This window comes from Rana temporaria, chromosome 6, assembly GCF_905171775.1.
Source record: "Rana temporaria chromosome 6, aRanTem1.1, whole genome shotgun sequence".
Taxonomy (NCBI): Eukaryota; Metazoa; Chordata; class Amphibia; order Anura; family Ranidae; genus Rana; species Rana temporaria.
The window spans coordinates 88,128,014-88,145,054 of NC_053494.1; the positions used below are offsets into that span (position 1 = coordinate 88,128,014).

Below are 17,041 nucleotides of genomic sequence, written 5' to 3' on the forward strand. Positions count from 1 at the left end.
GATTGTTTTTTGCGTGTTTGTTTTTGAATTTGTAGTAGCTGTCTGTGTGTTTTGTTTTTTGTGTGCGTTTCTTCTGTGAGTATTTTTGTTTGTTGTGTGTGTATTTTTGTTGGTGCTGAGTGGTGGGTGTGATGGCACCGAAGCGTAGGAAGCTTAATTTTTCCACGATTGAGAAGCAGATACTTGCTCGGGGCATCGTCCAATATGGGCGTTATTTACATGGCCCCGAGAGCCAGAACACCTCCCCGGCCCAGAGGAAGGACATGATTAAAAAAATCACGGATCAGATCAATGCGGCGGGGGGGGGGGGGGAGACGAGGACCACCGCTGGCATACAAAAGAAGATCAACGATCTTAGGAGCCTGGTCCGTGACAAGATGGCCAGGATCAATGCCCATGCCACGGGCACTGGAGGAGGCGGACCCTGCCCCATCAGGCTGACTGAGGAGGAATGGGCAGTGGCCCGGTGTTTCCACCCACAGCAGGTGGTGGGCCTGCGTGGCTTTCAATCAGATGTTCCTTTGAGGACAGGTACGTTTTTGGTTTTTCTATCTGGTGATTAGCATGTGTGGGTGGGGGAAGGGAAGATGTGCCAAGTGTGTGGATCCTCCAACCTGTGATTGTTTTGTGTCCTCCACAGATGGCCAGGAGATTGCAGGCCCATCAGGCCAGGAGGTTGCTGGCCCATCAGGCCAGGCTGCTGCACCATCCCCTGGACAAGAGGCTGCTGAGGAGTCCCAAGAAGGGCAGGATTCCCCAGGGGAGGGGAGTGGCCACACCTCCCCTCATGAGGAGGTTGAGGGGGAGGACGATGAAGGGGTGGAGGCTGAGGAAGAAGATATGCAGATTGGCAGGGAAGTCCTTTTGGCCTCTGATTTGTTTCTCCCTGAGGCTACCCCTGAGGCTGGCAGCAGTCAGGCCACCATCAGGGGTAGCCCCTCCCACTCCTCCCCCAACAGGCCTCAACCCACAAAGGTCACTCTCTCCCCTCCTCCCAGGCCACAAGCCTCAGGGGCAGACATTATGGCGACCCAGGAGACCAGGGGGGTGGCCGAGCGTCTGCCGGGCAGTCTGCAGAGAGACAATGCCCGGCAGACCCGCAATCTGGCTCAGATAAAAGAGACTCTGAGCCAGATGCAGACAAGCCTGGGTGCAATGAAGGAGGCAATCACTGATGGGGCCACAAACTCCTTGGCGGTCATCACATGCTTGTGTGACCTGCAGACCGCCACAACAGGCGTGGCCCAGGAGGTGAGTGCCCTGACCCAGGCTGTCCAGGACAATACCCGGGCTGGCCAGGCCAATGCGGCTGCCCTCACAAACTGTCTGACCAGGATATCAGTGGCCTTGGAGGGCAGGCCAGCAGGAGGACAGTCACCAGGAGAGGCTCCTCCTTCCCGGGCTCACCCCCCCCCCAGAATGATCCCCCATCCCCTGCTCACCCCCCCCCCAGGATGATCCTCCTTCCCCTGCTAACCCCCCCCCAGGATGATCCTCCTTCCCCTGCTAACCCCCCCCCCCCAGGATGATCCTCCTTCCCCTGCTCACACCCCCCCAGAATGATCCTCCTTCCCCTGCTCACCCCCCCCCCCCCAGGATGATCCTCCTTCCCCTGCTAACACACCCCCCCAGGAGGCTCCTCTGGTTGGCCGTGGCCGTGGGCGGCCCAGGCGTAGCTCATGCCGCCGCCGTTAATTTTGCAGGGGTACTTTTGTTTTTTTATTTTTACGATTTTGTTTTGTATACTGTACTTCTGATTTGTTTCATGTGTGTGAATGATGTGTGAATGTGGGGGGTGGCATTCCTGATTAAATAAGGGTGTCACCCTCAGTTTTGGTGGAGTAGGGATCCCCAGGACCAGGGAGAAGTGATCCCAGGTCCCTGAATGGTGTATGAATGCACAGTGACATAATTGGAGCCGTGGCGGGGCGTTACTGCTCCCAAGTACCATTGGGGGGTACTTGGATCTAATCCAATTAGATGTGCATGTGATGTGTCTGTGCTAGGGACCACAGTGGGTGTGCATTCATGCATTCTCATTGTGACATAATTAATGTGTGTGTTTACTGTGCAAAGATGCCTTCTGCGAGGCGTCTCCTGGCTGCTGTTCCCTCAGCAGACCGGGTAGAGTTGGTTGGGGGGGGATTGTCAGGTTCAGGTCATCACATATGTCAATCTCCAGGCCCCTTCTCACTGCTAAGTTGTGCAGAATACAACATGCACCGATGATCTGGCACACAAAGTCTGGAGAATACAACAGGGTACCCCCAGACTTATCCAGGCATCGGAAACGTGACTTCAGGAGGCCAAATGTGCGTTCCACCACTCCACGGGTGCGTATGTGTGCAGCATTGTAGTTTTCCTCTCCTGAGGTTTGGGGGTTTCCGGTATGGAGTCATAAGATGGGGTCCCAGTGCATATGCAGAGTCACCTGGAAGGGAAAAGACAGGAGGTTGTTACTCATGCATGTGCCCCTCGTGATGTGTGCATCATTGGAGGGGGACAGTCATACCTGACACCCATGTCACTCACCAACCAGCCGTCCCCATACACGTTCTGTTCCAATTCTCTGGAGATGTTGCTGTGACGGTATATATAGCTGTCATGGCAGGACCCTGGGAATTTGGCACAGACGTGCCATATGAGGTATTTGGCATCCACTATCACCTGTACATTGATTGAATGCCAGTGCTTCCTATTCCGGTACATGTGCTCTGTCTCATGGGGGGGCTGTAGTGCCACATGTGTGCAATCAATTGCCCCGATGGTGCGTGGGAATTCAGCAATATGAAAAAAATCGGTCATTGTGTCCATTCGCTGGACCTCCTGGGAGGGTTTGATGAATTGATTGGCCATGCGTCTCAGGATTGCAGGGACAACCTGGTGCACACATCTGCTCATGGAGGATTGTGCCATCCCAGCCACACGTCCACTTGTGCGCTGAAAAGAGCCAGTGGCAAGGAAATGCAGTGTTGCCACTACCTTGATCAGTGGCTGCACTGCATGTGAGCGTTGTGTTGGGCTGGTGAGGTCATCCTGCAGGATTGTGGTTATTTCCAGGATGGCTTCACGGCTGAATCTGAAGGTGCGATACACCTCTGCTTCCCCCATGCCAAACACATCTAGGCGTCTGCGGTATACCCTCTCCTGTGCCCTCCTCCTCCGTTCCCTCCTCCTTCTTAGCGCGTCTAAAGTCACTAGTGCAGTTATGATCATGGATGGCCCTGGCATGTTGGCAGACAGATTGTAGTCCGGCAAGTGTGTGTGCTCAGCTCTTCCTTAATGGTGTTGCTGTAGCAGACCTTTACACGGCAGGTGTAAAATTAGGGCTGCTTTTATAAAGTGTAAAATTGCTCCGGGAAACTAACAGAAGCGCACAGGGCGTAATCTACGGCGCACACACTTAATTTTGTGGATCGCCTTATCTCCCTCATTTGCATCTTTGGGAAACAAAATTGTGTAGCGCTATGGCAAATTAATATCTATAATGGTAGTTCCTCATGGGAACAAAGGGAACATAAATAAAGTAACAAATGCAATAAAGAAGTTCTCGTGAAAGATAGAGTCCAATGGTTGTAAACACAAAGTCCATATATCTGTAGACACCACGTGCAAAATGAGGGAACTTGATTAGAATCCCATCGAGACAAATTGTGTAGTGAGTGATCACCGCCACCAGTGGTAGTAAATGGAGGCTTACCGAAGATGGTGGACCTGAAATGACGCACGTCAATCAAGTCATAACAAGCTTCAAGTACCAGACAGGGTACACAAAGTAGCAATCACCAAGAAACTTGCTAGAAGTAATCAATCAGTGTATGATCATAAATGGATAACCTTGGATATGTATCTGGATAAAAACTCGCATATTCTATAGTACGAGGCGGCAGTGGAGGCGACCCGACGGCGTTTGGTGTTATTCACACATCATCCCCAGATGATGTGTGAACAACACAAAACGCCGTCGGGTCGCCTCCACTGCCGCCTCATACTATAGAATATGCGAGTTTTTATCCAGATACATATCCAAGGTTATCCATTTATGATCATACACTGATTGATTACTTCTAGCAAGTTTCTTGGTGATTGCTACTTTGTGTACCCTGTCTGGTACTTGAAGCTTGTTATGACTTGATTGACGTACGTCATTTCAAGTCCACCATCTTCGGTAAGCCTCCATTTACTACCACTGGTGGCGGTGATCACTCACTACACAATTTGTCTCGATGGGATTCTAATCAAGTTCCCTCATTTTGCACGTGGTGTCTACAGATATATGGACTTTGTGTTTACAACCATTGGACTCTATCTTTCACGAGAACTTCTTCATTGCATTTGTTACTTTATTTATGTTCCCTTTGTTCCCATGAGGAACTACCATTATAGATATTAATTTGCCATAGCGCTACACAATTTTGTTTCTGTTTGTTCCAGCTAATGTGTCTTTGTTAGCAGTGTGAGCAGCTGGTCTTATTAATTAGTGTGTTTTAAGCAGCGCAGTATAATCACCCTTTTTTGTTTTCTGTTCTCATTTGCATCTTTGCCTAGCAAAACAGCGGCGTGTCTAGCGTAATTTGCGCGCGAAGAAGCGCCGGTGTAATTCTTTTAGGTAGGACGGAAAAAACGGAATTTCAGGCGTATCTTGTTTTGAGGATCAGGCGCAAATATACACGCGGCGCAAATTTCAATTATGCCGCGTATCACGAGTTAAGTCGGCGCATCTGCTTTGTGGATCTGGCCCCAAGTTCTGAGATTTACACAGATCTGTCTTGCTGTGCAGGAGACCCGATTTTTTTCCTATCAGTTACATATTATACAAAAATGCAACGTTCGCTGATTACAGGGTGGTCCCTCCTCACCAAACAAACAAAGCACATTTAACCTAAAAATGAAAGCAACTGTGGAGAAAAGTTTGAATTCTTTTACACCCAGCTTCTGCACTGAAATGGATGATGTAACAATTCGTACTGCAAGGACCTAGGAAAGTAGAGTACCCCAAATCCCATGAGAATTTCTCAAGAGATTAGGGATTCTCAGTGTTTCCAGGATCTCGCTGGAAGGATTGTGACACCATTCCCACCTAGGCTCTGTGGGAGGAAGCCGGGTGTATACTGTATACATGTATTTTTTTTACTTTTCTTTGCCGTTATTAAAGGGGTTTTTATTTTCTAAATAGGTTACTTTAAGCTAGTGCATTGTTGGTTCACTTACCTTTTCCTTCAATCTCCCTTCTAAATGTTATTTTTTTTCTTTGTTTTCTTTGTCTGAATCTCTCACTTCCTGTTCCTTCTCAGTAAGGTGTTCTAAATGACTTTCCACCGCTCGGATGATGGTGGAAAGCTTACTGAGGAGAAATAGGAAGTGAGAAATTCAAACACAGAAAAAAAACATTTAGAAGGGAAATGGAAGGAAAAGGTAAGTGAACCTACAATGCACTAGCTTAGAGGAACCTATTTAGAAAATAAAAGACGAACCTTTACAACCCCTTTAATACAGCGGGTTTACATGTGCACCACTGAAGTAAAAAATAGAAATTTGATTTTGTGCAAGATCTGATTTAAGGGCCTATTGACACCAGCTGCTGCATCACAACGTACTGGCTGGTGTATAGTGGTGGGAAGCAGTGAAATCACAGCAGTGCACTGTGCAATTTTCATTAAATTTTGAAGACCACCGTATGTATTTTGCTGTATTTTGCTTCAACACACACATCCACAACTCAAAAACCCAAGCTTAAATTTTATTAATCCTTTACCCGCAGTTCCACCACTGGTTAAATAGCAATCATATAGCCCAAACCATGTAAGAGTTTGCACTTACTCTGTACCACATAAATATTGATTTAAAAGCATTTTCATTTGAGCATGATCCACAAGACATTGTAATTACTTGGGTTAATCCCTTTGGTCCAATCTATAAGAGAAACATATAGAAAAAGAGAATGAGTTTTACATGTCATATTGTAACAAAATTATAAAATGAACACACATGAAATCAACAAATGGCAAAAACATACAGGCCTATTTAAAAAATAAATAATAAAAAAAGCATGTATATACGTGTAGGTTTAAACTATAGTGTTTTTCATTCAATAAATTTTTATTCTTTTTAAGAGTGCATTTGACAATCTGAATGATACATAGCAGAAAAAAGAAATTAGGAAGCATAAAGAAGCCAACATACAGTAACATAGAAGAATACCATAACAAAACATTATGTAGTTCTTAGATGGACCAGAGGTGTGCATCCTCTTCCGGAGGGCAATAAATAAAAAAAAGGTTGTTTGGAGGAATCAAGACAAGCTACACAGTTTTTTTTAACAAAACAACACATTTGTGCAGTTCCTTTTCCACAACTGCAATGCCTTTATGAGCACAGCGTTGATAACAAGTTAGCTTTTTGTACTTACAGATAACAAGGATTCCTGCAGTTTTTCAGTGAAATTCTCAGGGGGTAAAATGCCTAGAGCTGGTCTGTTCACAAATGTACTCTGAAAGAATGAAACATTTGTAAATATTAACTGACAGCGATCATGTGTTGTTCTTACCAGTTACATTTACTATTTTAGATTTACAATCATAGCAAAAACCTAAATAATCACCTGTCTACATAAATGTGCCGCTACCAACATTTAAAAATATGTATTTAGACCTTTTATGATCCAACAGAGATCAGTTTCTTAATATAGCAGAGCTTAAAGGGGTTGTAAAGGTTTTTTTTTTTTTATGATCTAAATAGGTTACTTTAAGCTAGTGCATTGTTGGTTCCCTTCTAAATGTTTTTTTTCTTTGTTTTCTTTGTTTCTCACTTCCTGTTCCTCCTCAGTAAGGTGCTCAGTAAGCTGTTCTAAATGACTTTCCACCGATTGGATGATGGTGGAAAGCTTACTGAGGAGAAACAGGAAGTGAGAAATTCAAACAAAGAAAAAAAACATTTAGAAGGGAAATCGAAGGAAAAGGTAAGTGAACCAACAATGCACTAGGTTAAAGGAACCTATTTAGAAAATAAAAGACAAACCTTTACAACCCCTTTAACCACTTGCTTACTGGGTACATAAACCCCCTTCGTGCCAAGGCGAAATTTCAGCTTCCGGCACTGCGTCGCTTTAACTGACATTTGCGCGGTTGTGCGACATGGCTCCCTAACAAAATTGACGTCCTTTTTTCCCCACAAATAGAGCTTTATTTTGGTGGTATTTGATCACCTCTATGGTTTTTATTTTTTGCGCTATAAACAAAAAAAGAGCGACAATTTTAAAAATATATATATATTTTTTACTTGTTGCTATAATAAATATCCCAATTTTTTTTTTTTTTTTTTAAACTATTTTTTTTCTCAGTTAAGGCTGATACGTATTTTTCGACGTATTTTTGTAAAAAAAAAAAAAAAAATCGCAATAAGCGACTGGTTTGTGCAAAAGTTATAGCGCCTACAAAATAGGGGACAGAATTATGTTTTTTTTTTTTTTACTAGTAATGGCGGCGATCTGCGAATTTTATTGGGACTGCGATAATGCGACGGACGTATCGGACACTTTTGACACAAATTTGGGACCATTCACATTTATACAGCGATCAGTGCTATAAAAATGCACTAATTACTGTATAAATTTGACTGGCAGTGAAGGGGTTAACACTAGGGGGTGAGGAAGGGGTTAAATGTGTATCCTAGGTGTGTTCTGTGTGGGGGGAGGGGGGTGACTGGGGGAGGTGACCGATGCTGTGTCCCTATGTACAAGGGACACAGATCGGTCTACTCTCCTCTGACAGCACGTGGAGCTCTGTGTCTACACACAGAGCTCCGCGTCCCTGCTGTGTTCCCGACGATCGCGTGTACCCGGCGGACATCGCGGCCCATCGGCTTCCCAGCGATGCGCCGGGACAGTGTTTACCCACTGCGCGCCCCCCAGAGGCGCGCGCGGGTAATGCACTTCAAATGACGTCCAAAGACGTCCAGTTGGCACCCGAGAGCCGCGCTGTTGACGTCTTTTGTCAATAGCGTGGGTCTCAAGTGGTTAATTTGAGCACATAATTTTTTTAAAATAATGGAATACTTTGAACCATGTTTAAAATATCAAATGGAGGTCCATTGCTTTTAGAACTGAGATTCAAACTTTCATACAGGGAGCACAGTCCAACTGCTTAGAATGTCTTTTTTTTAATCCTAGCATTGTAGTGTACCAGTCCACCCTGTTTTTTTTGGGCAATTTGATGATCCGAAATTCCATTTTAGTACCCATTTTACTACAACATACACACACCCCAATATTACTACCTCTACAGCAGCTCCTCTACCTCTACACACAAGCCCTAAAGAAGGGAGATTTTGTAACCCTCTAAAAGTGTAGGCTACCAGTTTTAATAAAAGCAATTATTTGCACCTGGCCATCTCATCAATGAATTTTTGTACAACCCCTGGCAAAAAGTATGGAACCACCACTCTTGGAAATGTTCAATTGTTTGATTGTGTAGAAAAAAAAAAAATCTAATCACAGATATGCCTGAAAACTATTTTCATTTAACATTCCAACGTTTTGGCTTTAACCACTTAAAGAGGACGCCGAATCAATGACTCTGGAGTATGCCCACAAGGTAACCCCCCAGGAGAGCGCTTCCGGGGGACCCCAGAAGAGGATTTTTGGAGCCACGCTGTGCAAAACAAGCTGCACAGTGGAGGTAAGTATATGTTTGTTATTTAAACAAAAAAATAAAACGATCCTTAACAATCACTTAAGACCTGGACCATTATGCAGGTTAAGGACCCGAGGTGTTTTTACAATTTGACACTGCGCTGCTTTAACTGGTAATTGCACGGTCATGCAAGGTTGTACCCAAACAACATTTGCGTTCTTTTCTTCCCACAAATAGAGCTTTCTTTTGATGGTATTTGATTGCCTCCGCAATTTTTATTTTTGGTGCTATAAACGGAGAAAGACCGAAAATTTTGAAAAAATATGATATTTTCTACTTTTTGTTGTAAGAAAAATCTTAACTCAATTTTAGTCATACATTTAGGCCAAAATGTATTCAGCATGTTGAGCCCATTGAATATTTAATTATTATGCCCCAAGTGATTGAATAATGACAAAAAAAAAAAAAATACAAAAAGTTGTCACTAAATGATATATTGCTCACACATGCCATGGTTATATGTGGAATTGCACTCCAAAATAAATTTTGCTGCTTCTCCTGAGTACGGGGATACCACACATGTGGGACTTTTTGGGAGCCTAGCCACGTACGGGGGCCCCGAAAACCAAGCACCGCCTTCAGGATTTCTAAGGGCGCAAATTTTTGATTTCACTCCTCACTACCTATCACAGTTTCGAAGGCCATAAAATGTCAAAATAGCACAAAACCCCCCCAAATGACCCCATTTTGGAAAGTAGACACCCCGAGCTATTTGCCGAGAGGCATGGTGAGTATTTTACAGCTCTCATTTGTTTTTGAAAATGAAGAAAGAAAAATACACAGACCTTAGAGGCCCAAGCAGCTTTTGAAAAAAGGAAGAATCCCTTCACGTTTTCTCTCATGTTGAAACACTCTGACCCTGCCCTGCCATATAGGACATGGGAGGTAGATGCCTCTGAAAAATGCTGTGGGAGCTATACTTTTGCAGCGACAAGAAGCTAAATCCCTACTTTATAAAGTTGCATTTTTAGAAAGTTTAAAGTCTTCGCTGAAAGAGTGACGTTATGGATTGCTACACCCGATTTTCCTTTTTACAGACAAGAATCTAGAATATTTCCGAACAGCTAAATGCCTAAGGCCTCGCCTAACGAGGAACCACAGCATTTCTACATAAGACATTGTTCCCCCTCCTTTTTCTCTCCCCTCACCCACTCTTTCTTCTTTCTTTCTCCCTGTCCTTCGTTTCCTCCCCCTATCCCTTGCCCCTTCCTTTTGTTCTAGACCTCCCTTCCCTTCTATCTCCTACCCCCCCTTTTCTCTGTTTCTTTTAGCTTCTCTTCTTTTCCTTTCTCACGCTCCGACTGGGAGGTCACTTCTGGTTGAGCCTAACCTCATACTCCTAGGTGGTTTCGGTCTTGCCGGGCGACATTATGGGTCTCCTCAAGGTCACCTCTCTGAATGTCCGTGGTCTAAATGCTCCGGAAAAGCGCTCGCAGCTCCGAGCTGACTTGCGCAGAAGCAGAACTCATGTAGCCTTTTTGCAGGAAACGCATTTCCGCAGTGATAGCACTCCTAATTTTACAAGTGGGACCATTCCGACGGCTTATCGGTTATAGTGTTCGCACAAGGCCAGTTTGGCTCGGGCTACTTTTCAAGAGGATCTTAAGGCGCGTGAGGAACTCCGTACGCTTTTGTTCCACAAAACGAAGCAGAAACTTGCTTGGGCACAATCCCACCATGTACGAGTTTTTAATAGAGCCCGGGTCATTGTTGGCCAGGGCTCTGCGGGGCCCTCGCAGAAAAACGTATATCTCTCATATTTTGACCTCCTCCGGGCATAAGTTGAATACGTCCTCAGATGTTGCATCAGAATTTCGCTCCTTCTTTGAGGGTCTTTAGAACTTGGACAAGCCGTCGGGCGTTGACACCTCAGCTGTTGGCGGCTCTACCCCTCAATCATATTTAGCAGCTTCCGGCATGACTGCGCTCCCCAGTGCGGTGCAAGAAATACTAGAAGAGCTCATTACAGTAGTTGAGCTTGGAGCAGCTTTGGCCACCTCAAAGCTGCGGAAGGCTTCAGGTCCCGACGGCCTGACTCCGACGTACTACAAAACCTTTTTTGACCTGCTGTCACAACCCCTAGTCTCTGCTCTCAACTCTATACAGGAGGGCAATTCCTTCCCAAAGGACACCCTGAGAGCCTACATTTCCCTTATCCTGAAGGAGGGGAAGGATCTGTCACGATGTGGGAACTACCGACCAATATCGCTCCTGAATACGGACTTGAAGTTATTCGCAAAAAGTTGCTTTCGCATATACCAAGCCTCATACACAGGGATCAGGCGGGTTTTGTACCGCTGAGGGAGCCGCAAGACAACACCATCCGGGTGGTGAATTTGATCCACGCGGCCAGGACTTCCAAACGGGCCCTTCTCTTGCTGTTCACAGACGCTGAGAAGGCCTTTGACCACGTGGACTGGACGTTCATTCGGGCCAGCTTAGAGCATATTGGCCTCCGGTCCTCTATGCTGGGGTGGATACTGTTCCTATACTCCCACCCCTCTGCAGCGGTCAAGGTCAATGAAACAAGGTCCGACTTCGACATTCACAACGGCACATGGCAGGGTTGTCCATTATCCCCCCTGATTTTTATCCTAACGTTGGAGCCCCTTTTGTGCAGAATAAGGGTGGATGCAGGCATAACTGGGTTCCAGAAATCCTTGGGAGCCCACAGAGTGGCCGCATTTGCGGACAACTTGATCTTCTTCCTGACGGATCCACTCACCTCCCTCCCAAACCTGCTTCGCTCCCTCCAGGAATACGGTGCCTTCTCTCTTATTCAAATTAATTTGTCCAAATCGTCTATTCTCAATATAACGGTGGGGGGGGACGGGGGGGACGGGACGTTGTTCAGAATTTACGCACGGCCTTCCCGCTGAGGTGGGCATCTAGCACCATGCGTTACTTGGGAGTTGACATCACTCCTGATCTCGCCGACCTACAGACCTATACTCAATGAATTTTGCCCCGCTGCTTTTTCGCCTGAAGGAGGATTTTCTTCGTTGGCACTCTTTCACGTTGACGTGGTTTGGTCGTTGCAGTGCTCTCAAGATGACCCTGTTACCGAGAGTCCTGTACTTGTTGCAGGCGCTCCCTATCCGCCTCCCTCCAGGGTTTTTTAAGTGAATAGACTGTTTCGTGACTTTGTCTGGTCCTTTCGTAAGCCGCGCATGAGGCTCCAACTCCTATACCTGGCGAAAAGCCAGGGGGGGTTGGCCTTCCAGACATGAAAGCCTACTACAGGGCAGCCCATCTTACTAGACTGGTGGACTGGCACTGCCATGCGGCAGCGAAGCACTGGGTGGCGATGGAGATGGAGGACTCTGGGGACACAGCCAAGAGCTGGCCTTGGATCACCACCTCTCTGCCGAGGGATCTTGTGGCTCATCCTACATTAGGCAGTACACTCTCTGTAATTAGAGAGGCCTTTCGGCACTCCTCAGTATCCCCGATGCCATCCCCTATGATCCCGGTTTTGGGCAATCCAGAATTTGCGCCTGGCCTGCGGAGTCCCCACTTCGGGTGCTTGGCAGGGGAGCGTTGGCTCCATCTATGTGATTTTCTTGGATCTGACGGCCAACTCTCACTTGAAGCAGGGGTGTCTGCTACAGACCCTCCGTTGGACTTTTGGTGCGGCCTACAGCAGCGCAAATATTTGCGTGGATGTTAGCGTAGCCAGGGCATCTCCCGTCCTCTCACTGATTTGCCACAGTGGCGAGCCGATGCGGCACTGTCTCTCGCTTATCTACTCCTCTCTGACCCAACCAGCGGCTGGGTTCATACCTCCGTTCCTTTCCAAATGGGAAGAGGAGTTCGGCACCACTTTCACTGACGCCCAGAGGGAGAAGATTCTTCACTTTGCACAGAAGTCCTCTATTGCCACTAGGGTTCAGGAGACCCGTTACAAAATTATGACCCGATGGTTTAGAGTGCCCACTACTCTGCACTGTTTCTTCCCGCAGGTCTCCAGCTTATGCTGGCGCTGTGGTGAAGCGGAGGGGACAATGCTACATGTTTTCTGGGCCTGTCCCAAACTCTCCCCTTTCTGGCTCGAGGTGGCCCGCACGATCGAGCACTTGACAGGTCTTTCACTGGAGGGGAACCCGGCGGCCTGTCTGCTTCACCTCTCGGAGCAACCCATCAATAAATATAAGGCCTCTCTTACCATCCAGCTTCTAAATGCTGCCAAGGCATGCATTCCCCTCTGTTGGAGATTGGAGAACCCCCCGGCAAAGTCCCTATGGTTTGCGAAAATTAACGAACTCAGAAACATGGAAGATCTCACTGCCACCCTGCATAACAGGGAGGAGACCTTCCGGGAGACCTTGAGACCCTGGCAGCACTTTACTTATACAGACGCCTATCTCCAAGTAGTGGGACAGCCCGTTTAAAGTTTGTGGGTGTATTCCGTTACCCAGTCAGAGAGTACTACTTTGTTCTCCACACTCTCTTGCTTCTGGACTTTGCTTTAGCTTTCCCCTATGTCTTCTCTCCCTCTTTTCCTCCCTCTTCCCTTCTCCTTTACCTTTGCATCCCATATTTTTTGTATATGCTTTGCTTCCCAAATATTTACAAAACTGACAATTGTCATCGTTGGCATGATATTACGAATAGAGATGTCGAACATAAAATTTTCCGTTCGCGAATGGCGAACGTGAATTTTCGCAAATGTTCGCGAACGGGCGAACCGCCATAGACTTAAAAAGGCAGGCGAATTTTAAAACCCACAGGGACTCTTTCTGGCCACAATAGTGATGGAAAGGTTGTTTCAAGGGGACTAACACCTGGACTGTGGCATGCCGGAGGGGGATCAATGGCAAAACTCCCGTGGAAAATTACGTAGTTGACGCAGAGTCGGGTTTTAATCCATAAAGGGCATAAATCACCTAACATTCCTAAATTGTTTGGAATAACGTGCTTTAAAACATCAGGTATGATGTTGTATCGATCAGGTAGTGTAAGGGTTACGCCCGCTTCACAGTGACAGACCAAACTCCCTGTTTAACGCACCGCAAACAACCGCAAACAGTCCATTTGCACAAGGTTGGATACCAAGCTAGCCATGTCCCGTTCCTTGTCCTCACTGACGTCATTGAATGTCTCTTCCTCCACCCAGCCACGTACAACACCAAAGGTCCCTGAAAGGTGACAACAAGCCCCCTGGGACGCCTGCTGTGGTTTGTCTTCCACCTCCTCAAAGCTACCTTCCTCCTCTGACTCCTTATCTTCAGACTCCTCTCTCTGCGTTGCCGCAGGTCCAGCAATCGACGACAAGGCTGCTTCTGGTGGTGATGGTGACCACAACTCTTCCTCCTCATGCTCATCTACGGCCTGATCAGCACTCTTGGCAGGGCACGTGCCAGAAAAACGCATATGGGATGAGGTCGATGATGTTGCCTTGGGTTTGTACACATGCCTAAAAAATTAGGTATTGTTGCAGCCGCAATGTTTTAGGCAGAAAGTGCACTAAAACATTGCGGCTTGAACCCTAGTTGGTGGCGGATAAGTCACGCAAGTCATCCGGCATGCAGAGATAAAATACAGCAGCGTGTGGACCATTTTTAGCCCAAGGCAGCTCATCTCATCAGGCCTTTTTTAGTCAAATGTATCGCCCACTGTCAGTCCCTTCGGGATCCATGCCTCATTCATCTTAATAAAGGTGAGGTAATCTAGACTTTTTTTGACCTAGGCGACTTCTCTTCTCAGTGACAATACCTCCTGCTGCACTGATGGTCCTCTGACAGGACACTTGAAGTGGGGCAGACCAGAAGTTCTATTGCAAATTGGGATAGCTCAGGCCACAGGTCAAGCCTGCACTCCCAGTCGTCAAGGGGTTCATAGTGTCGATATCTGCAGTTAAGGCGATGTAGTCTGCTACCTGTCGGTCGAGTCGTTCTCTGAGGGTAGGACTTAAAAAAGCTCTGCATGTCCTGCATGTCCTCCATCAACAACACATCTGTAAAGCGTCCAGTCCTTGCCGGCGTGGTCGTGGTAGGAGGATTACTTTCACCTCTTCCTCTGTTAGATTCCTGTTGTGCTGTGACATCACCCTTATACGCTGTGTAAAGCATACTTTTTAATTTATTTTGGAACTGCTGCATTCTTTCCGACTTCCGGTAATTCGGTAACATTTCAGGCACTTTCTGCTTATACCAGGGGTCTAGTAGCGTGGCCACCCAGTACAGGTCGTTCTCCTTCAGCCTTTTTATACAATGGTTTCTCAACAGGCACGACAGCATGAAAGACCCCATTTGCACAAGGTTGGATGCCAAGCTACTCATGTCCTGTTCCTCGTCCTCACTGATCTCACTGAAGGTCTGTTCTTCCCCCCAGCCACGTACAACACCACGGGTACCAGATAGGTGACAACGAGCACCCTGGGATGCCTGCTGTGGTTGGTCTTCCTCCTCCTCCTCAAAGCCACATTCCTCCTCTGACTTCTCTTCCTCAGACTCCTCTTCTAGCGTTGCCGCAGGTCCAACAAGCGATGCTGATAAGGCTGTTTCTGGTGGTGATAGTGACCACAACTCTTCCTCTTCACGCTTATCTACGGCCTGATCCAGCACTCTTCGCAGGGCACGCTCCAGGAAGAAAACAAATGGGATGATGTCGCTGATGGTGCCTTCAGTGCGATTGACTAGGTTTGTCACCTCCTCAAAAGGACGCATAAGCCTACAGGCATTGCGCATGAGCGTACAGTAATGTGGCAAAAAAATTCCCAGCTACGCAGAGGCTGTCCTAGCACCCCGGTCATACAAATACTCGTTGATGGCTTTTTCTTGTTGGAGCAGGCGGTCGAACATTAGGAGTGTTGAATTCCAACGTGTCGGGCTCTCGCAAATCAAGTGCCTCACTGGCATGTTGTTTCGCTGCTGGATATCTGAAAAGTGCGCCATGGCCGTGTAGGAACGCCTGAAATGGCCACACACCTTCCTGGCCTGCTTGAGGACGTCCTGTAAGTCTGGGTACTTATGCAATCTTATGCAATCAGATTGTACAATCAGACTCAACACATGTGCCATGCACGGCACATGTGTCAACTTGCCCAAATTCAATGCCGCCAACAAATTGCTTATGTTGTCACACACCACTTTGGTGCAGAGTCAGCCACTGATCCACCTGTGGGTTCAGGGCAGACAGGAGTGCTGGTCCGGTGTGACTCTCTGCTTTCAGGCAAGTCAACCCCAAGATGGCGTGACACTGTCGTATCCGGGATGTGGAATAGCCCCTGGGGAGCTGGGGGGGTGCAGTTGATATGGAGCAAGACGCAGCAGCAGAAGAGGACTCAGCCGAGGAGGTTATCAAAGAGAATGGAGTAAGAGGAGTAGAGGAGGTGGCAGCAGGCCTGCCTGTAAGTTGTGGCGGTGTCACCAACTCCTCTGCAGAGCCATGCATTACATGCATGGCAGCCGTCAGCAGGTTTACCCAATGCGCAGTGTAGGTGATATACCTGCCCGACTGTGCTTTGCAGACCAGGTATCAGTGGTCAGACGGACCCTTGCCCCAACAGTGTGTCAGACATGCCATGACTTCCTTTTGCACAATAGAGTACAGGTTGGGGATTGCCTTTTGTGAAAATAAATTTTGGCCGGGTACCTTCCACTGCGGTGTCCCAATAGCTACAAATTTATTGAAGGCCTCAGACTCCACCAGCTTGTATGGTAAATGCTGGCGGGCTAAGAGTTCCGACAAGCCAGCTGTCAGACGCCGGCAAGGGGGTGACACTGTGACATTGGCTTCTTATGCTCAAACATGTCCTTGACAGACACCTGACTGTGGGCAGATGAGCAGGAACTGCTCAAGGCGAGAGACGGAGTGGCGGATGGTTGAGAGGGGGTAAGGAGGACAGCAGTGGTTGACGCGGCTGAAGATGCTGGACCAGGAGGAGGATGGTGGCTTTGAGCTTGTGTGCTGCTTGTACACGTCATCATGTGTTGATCCCATAGGTGTTTGTGATGTGCGATCATGTGCCTTCGCAAAGCAGTTGTACCTAGGTGGGTGTTGGATTTCCCACGACTCAGTTTCTTTTGGCACAGGTTGCAAATGGCATCGCTGTTATCAGAGGCAGACACACCAAAAAAATGCCACACTGCTTAGCTTTGCAATGACGGCATTCTGGTGGTGGCAACAGCATGCGTTGATTGGCGTGCTGTCTGGCTGACCCCGGGTGCCGATACATGCTGTCTGACTGTGCCACTAGCTCCTTGCGACGACCTCCCACTGCTTCCAACTCGTCTCCTCCTCCTCTCTGTCTCCCCATCTGAACTTTCCCCCTGTTCTTCTCTTCCAGCAGGCACCCACGTGACATCCACGGACACATTGTCTTCAACCGATTCACTTGTATCTGACAA

The 17,041-nt window shown here is 47.3% G+C and overlaps 1 protein-coding gene across 2 annotated transcripts in view; it reads right to left on the reverse strand.

Moving 5' to 3' along the window:
* Positions 1 to 17,041, reverse strand: part of ABAT (4-aminobutyrate aminotransferase) — a 396,642-nt gene that overhangs the window by 75,073 nt on the left and 304,528 nt on the right. For both annotated transcript variants that reach the window (XM_040356981.1, XM_040356980.1), the window contains exons 7-8: positions 6,410 to 6,490; positions 5,821 to 5,913 (exon numbers count right to left, since the gene is read on the reverse strand). In XM_040356981.1, the coding sequence (XP_040212915.1) occupies positions 5,821 to 5,913; positions 6,410 to 6,490 (174 nt within the window). The remainder of the gene's footprint in view (positions 1 to 5,820; positions 5,914 to 6,409; positions 6,491 to 17,041) is intronic.